The sequence below is a fragment of the Cynara cardunculus genome (genome assembly GCF_001531365.2).
Source record: "Cynara cardunculus var. scolymus isolate 2C chromosome LG 1, CcrdV1, whole genome shotgun sequence".
NCBI lineage: Eukaryota > Viridiplantae > Streptophyta > Magnoliopsida > Asterales > Asteraceae > Cynara > Cynara cardunculus.
The window spans coordinates 22,766,504-22,775,049 of record NC_037528.1 but is presented as its reverse complement, the minus strand read 5'-3'; the positions used below and the strand labels follow the sequence as shown (position 1 = coordinate 22,775,049).

Below are 8,546 nucleotides of genomic sequence, written 5' to 3'. Positions count from 1 at the left end.
CAAATTAAATATCGTAGTGTAAAATATTTTCATGTTTTGTTTGTAAAAAAAACCTAACACTTCTTACTTTCTTTGTTAAAAAAATACATATTTTTAAAAAGATGTTAGTGAGATAGATCGTGATTTACAAATCTTCATATTATTGTTACATTCATTAAACTTATTATAGCACTTTTAATTGAACGCTTTATAATTTAATCATATAAATTTAAATCTTATAAAATATTATATTACTATGTTCAGACATTTTAAGCATCAGATAAATCTAATTTTGGTTTGTATTGTTTTAGTGGGGTTCGTAAGTGGGTTATGTCTAGTTAAAGATGTTACCATTTATATACTTAACGAGTTTTAGGGTTAAAACTAAAAACAATCAAAACACAACGACCAACTGCGTAATTCATTCAATATCGAACTGTTCATTAATTTCTTTTTTAAGAATCATTAAATAATTAAAATATTTAGTTGTGAAAATTTTACTTCTATTGATACTATGTGTAACAACTATCCAAAATAATCAATTAATATGACAATTTTTTTTTTCAAAACATCATTGTGACAAATTATTTAAAGTTCATATATTTGGTTACAGTAATTAGTAATTTTACCAAGTCACATACATATAAAGGCGGTAAATGTGAGAAACTCATAGCTTTTACAAATTTAATATGAAATGTAAAATATATCCATTAAACCTAAAATTGTACTACCTAGTTTAATATAATAAAATATATTTTTATTATATTTTTATTATATTAGTATTATAATCAAGTAATTTTTCAACATATTTCAAATAGAGTATTAGAAATAAAAAATTCAAAAAATTACATTAGACTCCAAGAAATATCCAATTTTAACATTAAATATATACTATATTATAATGCATTTGACAAAAACTCTTAAAAACCGGTTTTTATGCATGAAGTACTGTTTATTGATACATATTACTTAAAATTTAATATTACAAGTAAATTGTGTGTAACTACTACTTATTAAAGTTCCATGTTTGAACTCATGTAACTAACTGCGGATAAACATAATCAAATAGAGGATAAACATCTCATTTTAAAATATAAAAAAGATAATTATTGAGTTATAACAAAATAATTAATTATTATATTTATAAAAAATTATATTATTAAACCAAATATTAATTAATTCGTTTTTAAATTTTAATAATAATTTGAATAAAAAAATTGGATAAAAATTAAGATACTAGCATTTTATGCATGAATTAAAGAAATCACTTAATTACAATATGTAAAGAATGATGTACAAGGTGTTAATGCATGATTTTAAAATAATCCTAAAAAACCAAGTTTCGTATATTCACAATATTCTTTATCTTCTCCAGAGTTTTCAGTTTCCTTTTAAGAAATCCATTGACCAAAACCTAGACTTTTCCAAAATTCAAAATTCAAAGACCTTATGTTCCCAGATTGATAATTTCCGCTCCAAAAAACGATAATTCAGCTCCCAAAAGTTTCCTCTTCTAGCTCTTGTGATTGAGCTTTGATGGCGAACTCACTTTTAGTCTCCACGATTTCTATCAAATCACGACTACCTTCTTCATCGCTCTCTCACTCTCTCCATATGAACGTTTTGAACAATATCTCAATGAATTTCTTACAAATGATTTTATTTTCCAATTTATTCAAACATAATTTTGAATGCCATTTTGTAAATTACAAGTGTAGGGAAAAAAAACCACCATGCCTACGTTAGCATTTAAAATCTAGGAACAACAAATGTTACGACATCGAAAATATCGTAATCCCGCAATTCCAATTCACATAATATTCAAAACAAACCTTTTTTCTTTTGGCTTGGTCATTCTATAACAATCATGTGTGTATTTGTTGTAATGTTCAATCTATATTCTCGCTTACATTTATATAAAATTTATATCGACAGCATTGCACAGGTACACAACTAGTATATATACACACACACACATATATATATATATATATATATATAGGGAATGTTTCATCTATAAAGCATCCGGTTCTAACAATCTATATAAACCATAATGAATTATAGAAAAAAAAATCTAACGAGTAAATTACAGATTTGGTCCATGTGGTTATATAAAAATTTGGATTGATCCCTCAAACAAAATAATTACAACTATGATTATTATGGTTTCATTTTTGTTATGGATTGGGTCTCTTTATCTAACACCATTAATCTTATTTCCATTAAAGGGGGGTAATATTGTCTTTTCCATTTTCACTAATTTAATTAAAAACAAAGATAATATAGTTTTCTACTATTATTTATATAGAAATATACAAATATTTTTTTAAAATCGTATAGAGTATCTACAGTACATCGTTGTTCCCTCCCCCAAGAACCGCCAGCGACCCTCCCTTATCTTCGACGCCCAACACCTCAACTTCTCCGGTGAATCACCAACGCCTAACAGAACCTCTACACCCATCTCCTCTTCCTAAACCCCTTCTCCCTCTCCCTCTCCCTCTCCCCCTCCTTCTGTTGCTTCATCGACCACACAAACAAGGGCACTCCCACCCACCCTGTGCCACCACCTGCACATCCGATCATCGACCACCCTATAGTTTTGGTTTTCTTTAATTTATATCCATTTTATAAAAGTGCTTATCGTGATAAGAGTCGTCGTCCTCACTTCCCGAGTAAGACTATTGGTCCTTGTCTTATTCTTACCAGTAAGTTTCTTCATCCAGTAAAATAATGTGACTTGGTAAGTACTTACTCGGTTAAATGTCTTGTAAACGGCCCCTAAGCGTTTGGTAAGAGTCTTTTCCCTACTTACCGGGTAAGATTCTCGTCCATGCTATGCCTCTTACCAGATAAGATTATCGGTCATTTCCATGCCCACCCGGTAAGTGTTTGGTAAACGACCCCACAAGGTTATGCAAAGCACCAAATCGATGAAGATAATGAGAAGATGTTACACATATAAATACAGTTTGATCGAAAGAGAATTCTTACGACAAAGCCTTCACCGGAAGGCACCACCATCTCCAAGATGACCATAACTGTTGGGGATTTTCCTGGCTCTTACGTTCTGGGGCCGATGTAATTAGTCACGGTTAACAAAAACAAATGAGTAACTGATCAAATTTTCAAGAATAAAACTTTGATCGTCTTTTTCAACCATACCAACATCAAAAATTTCAACACAAAGGCATCGATTCAAGATCCAAAAACCGAAAAATAACAGAAAGACGAAGCTATCTACATTCAGCAGGCATACCAGGGTCTATGCCTGTTTCTATCGACCATCGGCTGAAGTAAACGAATCCGCAAATCCAGTCGGCCGTGCCGGAATACTACTCTTGCTATCATCAAGATCCACATAGCTGCTGCTGTAATCCTTCCCTTCAGCTTCTTGCCACCCTTTGACCATTTGAGTCAATGGAAGACTATAATCAATACCACAATATTCCTCGGCCTCATTCTCCATTGGTTTCCATTTCTCCACAAGTGGGGACAGCACATTCACCGCGTGCCCCATATCTGGTCGTTGGTTCGGCTCTCTAGCCGTACAATGGCCTGCCAGCTCGGCTATTATGGAGATGGTCTCGAAGGTTTCTTCATTTGCGTTAAGAGCAGGGTCTACGGCTGCCATTAGTTTCTCTTTGTCTGATCTAATGCTCCAAAACCATGCTGCTAAATACTGGCTTTCCTCGGGTCGGTCTTCATCCAACGCCATTAAACCGGTTAATAGCTCCATAAGAACAACACCATAGCTGAAAACATCAGCCTTTGTGGTAATCTTACCTGTCACTGAAATCAGATGGCAAGAGTTGAATGACTCATATAAAGTAAATAAAATTTGTTCATTTCAAGTTTCCATTAGATTTTATGCATCTTTAATAGTAAAAATCTTCTCTTTCTATGTATCCCTTTGATGCATCCAAATTACCATTATAACAAAATTGGCTTTTTATAAGATGCCAAATATGTCTAAATGTTCTAATAAACTGCTTATAAGACCAAACACTTGTCCATCTTTTATCACTTAAAAGTATTGCAATAGTATTTACCGACACTTTTGAGAAATGTACAATGAATACATATTTTTTATGATAATTTTTCAAGTAATGTACTGCTACATAAAAGAAGAAAGTTTATTTCAAAAGTCTCCTAAAAAACTTGTTATGACGCCCAAAAACATTTTATCAACTTATCATAGCAACTTCCGGCATCTCTAACCCAACCATTAAAAAGAACACTAAAAATGATGGGTCCTTTGAACACTAAAAAAATCAAACTCCACCCACACACTAAAAAAAACTGAAAACTTCTTTAATATTATTATAATAATAACAAAATAATATACGTATTTATTATTATATTATTTTACTAAAAATTAATAATTACAGTATATAATTAATTTTTATATCACTTGAATTTTAAAATAATTTATTTAATGAAACATTGTTAAAATTAAAATGACAATTGTTAATTAATAAATATTACTTTAAAAACAAATTAAATTATAATAGTTCAATTTTAGAAGATAACATGTATCCAAAAGTAAATATAAAATCATTCATATTTTAGTTCTTACTAATTTTTCACTTTTTAATAAAACAAATTAATTATTTAAATATAATTTATAATTTACAAAAACAAAGTAACTAAATTATTAAACTATTAATCTATATATAATTATAAAAGTAAAATAAAATATTAATATTTAATTATGGAGGATAAAAGTTAATAAAGTATTAATATTTAATTATAGAGGCTTACTTTATTCATCTCCAACTCCAAGTATTGGGTTAACAATGTTATGACCTCCCATTTTTTTTTAAGTGTTTTAGTGTTGGATTGGAGACGAAAATACCTCTATTTTTTTTTATTTTTTTTTAGTTTTGGGTTGAAATGTTCTTAAAGGACGCTCATCAACGTGTTTTATCAACTTATTGTACATTTTTACATAGGACACCCACAAAATGTTTTATCAGCATACTGTAACATCTTTATATAGAATGTACAATTGTTTGGTTTGATAAACTTAAAACAATCTATTACGATATCTAGACATATTTGACGTCTTATAAAGCAAATAAAGGAACATAATGCAAGATAAGAAATAAACATGAAAGGTATAGTTACCGGCATATTCAGGGGCAAGGTATCCAAACGTCCCAGCTAGCCGAGTAATCACGGACTTCGCCCCATCAGGAGCGAGCTTGACCAATCCAAAGTCCGAAACCTTGGCTTTAAAATCATCACCAAGTAAGATATTAGACGATTTAAGGTCTCGGTGTATGAAGCTTTGATGAGCCAGATTGTGAAGATAATCCATGGCTCGAGCCACGTCCAACGCAATATTCAGCCTCCTCTTCCACGAAAGCGGTTCCAATTTGAAGCTTTTCCAGTGAAAAAGATGCCTACTCAATGCTCCTTGAGGCATATACTCGTAAACAAGAAGTCTTTCGGGTCCTTCAGTCGAATACCCTAAAAGAGACACCAAATGCCGATGGCGGACCTTTGAAAGCACCGCAATTTCCGCCTCAAATTCATCCAAAGCCTTGTTGCTAATCACACCAGACTCCATTCTTTTCACTGCTATTTTCGTACCATCGTCTAATTGGCCCTTGTAAACTACCCCAAAACCGCCACGCCCGAGCTCATTCTCAGGGGCGAAGTTTTTCGTCACGTTTCGTAGAACTTGAACCGAAATTATCAGATTTCCAGACTCTATAACATGGGATTCACCCGTGCGACTCCACAGTTGGCTACCAGAACCACTGCCAACACTTGTCACCGTGTCATTCGCAATCGCGATCTTGATTGCATTATCTGAATCAGAAGGGTCACGTGGATGGATAACGAGCGAGCTCGGTGCTTGGTGCGAGTTGACTTTCTTCTTTTTACATAAGTAGATACACAAAGACACAACTAAAAGGACTAAACTAACAACAGCCGCAACAGAAGCAACGATTGCCACTAAATTAGATTTCTTTGAACGTTTACTGCTGATAGGCGCAACGATAGTATCAGGATTCCTGGTACTAGGATTCCTGGTACTAGGATTCCTGGTACTAGGATTCCTGGTACTAGTATTCGTCCCCAAACCTATTGGAGGTGAAGATTGGTGAGTATCGGCTGGCGATCCAGTGGGTGGACTGCTCTTAGGAGAGGGGGTTCTTGGTGGATCCGATTGAAACAATGGATTTCCAGTTAAATCAAGTTTCATAGAGGGATTAAATTTCGGTTGAGGAGGGGAAAGATCATTGTTGCTTAAATCCAAGAAAGTCAAAGATTTCAAGTTTGTCCAGTTCGATGGAATCACACTTGTTAACTTGTTCGACCCAAGATCGATTCGAGTCAGAGAACCAAGATTCGCAATCGAAGGGCTCAAAGTTCCAGAAAGATTGAACTTTGGCAAGTGAAGTGAGTTCACCTCCTGGCCAATGCAGCTCAAACCCAACCAAGGACCTTCACACGGATCATTACCAGACCAAGTGGAAACCAGCCTTGATGGGTAATTTAAATCGTCCAAAAAACCCAAGAGTGCGGTCACTTGTGGAGCACAAGGAACACCCGGATCCGGTTGACAAAATTGGTTGGATGAATAAGTAAAGTTGGAAGCTTTGAATTTGGGTACAGGACCCATAAACTGATTATTGTTCAAATCCAAATTATCCAAGCTGAGAGTAGCTAAGCCATCAGGAACTAAGCCCACAAGATCATTGCTGTTGACGTTAAAATCTTTCAGTTGAGTTAAACCACTGATACTTTGAGGAATTCTTCCTGAAAAATGATTCCCATGAAGCCATAAACTGGTGAGTGAGGTCATAGTTCCAATAACATCAATGGGACCAGTCATTCCACCTCCAGATTGCCCATTCAGCCACAGAGTTCGGAGAAGAGATTCGTTAAATGTGGCCGGAATACCACCGGAAATTCGATTCATGGACAACTTCAAATCCCCAAGAGACGAAAAAGTTCCAAGAAAATCAGGCAAAGGGCCAGCCAAATTACAACTCATCAATGAAAGATTCTGCAATTGGGCCGAATTCTGAAGATCAATGGGAAGTGACCAACCAGTAGTGGTATTAAGAGGGTTGCTATCCAAAGCCAAAACCTCTAAACTATCGAGGCCATGAAAGAAATCTGAAGGAATTGTATCAAACTGATTATAATCAAGATATGCCCACCTCAATCCAGATAACCCATTTAAAGATGGTAAAGGACCAGTGAATTGGTTCCTTTGAAGACCTAGATTGGTGAGCATTGACAATTGATTCAAATTACTTGGCAAAGGACCCTTCAAGTTCATATTCTGAACCTGAATCTGAGTAACCCTATTTCTAGAACAAAATACGTGAGGCCAACTTGGGGGTCCACAAGGATCATCATCATCTCCACTGTCAGGCCATTTCAAGAGCTCTGGATTCTTTAGCCCTTTTCTAAACTGATTGAGGATGGCTAAATCACCAGGATCTGTAGCACTATAAACAAGAGAAACAAGATAGGGATAAAAGAAAGTTACTGTTACAAGAAGCTTCATCAGATGATGGTAATGATGATGATGATGATGATGATGATGATGATGATCCTCCATGAAAGCAAGAAGCATTGAGGTTTAATGGTGACATATGAAGAATCCCATATGAGATTTTGGAAGAATTTTTCAGAAAGAAAACAAGGAAATCTTTAACAAAGAGAAGACCTGAAGGATTCTTGAAGTAGTTGCAGAGCATAGACACATCATCAGTACAGTCTTGAAGAAAAGATAGGATATGAGCATATGAAGGTGGATGCTTATGATTATAAAATTCTATAAATAATAACACAAATACAAATACGTGTAATGTGGTAGGATTCCCAACTCTAATTAATGTTCGTATTTACTGAAAAATCACCCATTTAATATCAAACATTAATAAAATAAAGACAAAAAACAAAGTTACATTACATGTGGTGTGTGGTATAGAAATAAGTGGTGTTCGTAGGTCCACTCTTGAAATCCGTGAGTGGTGGAAATTGTTAACGTTTTAAAAAAGGTCGGGTCTTAATTCTATTAAGATCTGGGATCAGCTTTCTTTAATTAAATAAATCGTTCCCAAAAACTACATTTTGTTTTATCAGTAAACAACAAAATCAACAATTTTGATGAATAATTGATTTTAAATACGTGATCACTCTTCTGGAATTTGTGTTATTAGGATTATAATTTAAATTATGTGATGTAAATATTATCGGTGCAAAGAAAAAGAAAGATTAATAATTAATTGGGAAATTAAAGTAAGACGATCCCATCATTTAGTTGGGATTAATGATAATTAATACTCACTTATTGTATTAATTCCATAAATGATGCTCTGACATAATCATCGGTCTATATCGTGCCTCTCCACCGCAGCACACCAACAGTTTTTAATTTCGGTAAAATGAGAAAAGAAATTTCTTAATTCTTAAAAAAACTATTTTAAAGATTTTTTATATTAATCATATTTTTGAAAAATTATTATACCATCAAATTTCCACCATATTAGAAAAAATATTGTTTTAAATTTCAGCATTTAATTCGTAGTTACAAT

General features: G+C 33.5%; 1 protein-coding gene across 1 annotated transcript; it reads right to left on the bottom strand.

The window, feature by feature from the left end:
- Nucleotides 1-3,074: 3,074 nt before the first annotated feature.
- On the bottom strand, nucleotides 3,075-7,683 carry LOC112516464 (receptor protein kinase TMK1-like). Its single transcript, XM_025123521.1, has 2 exons — nucleotides 5,110-7,683; nucleotides 3,075-3,771 (listed from the first exon to the last, which is right to left on the bottom strand). The coding sequence occupies exons 1-2, from the start codon at nucleotides 7,580-7,582 to the stop codon at nucleotides 3,257-3,259; spliced, it is 2,988 nt and encodes a 995-aa protein (XP_024979289.1). The 5' UTR covers nucleotides 7,583-7,683; the 3' UTR covers nucleotides 3,075-3,256.
- Between the last annotated feature and the right edge of the window lie 863 nt (nucleotides 7,684-8,546).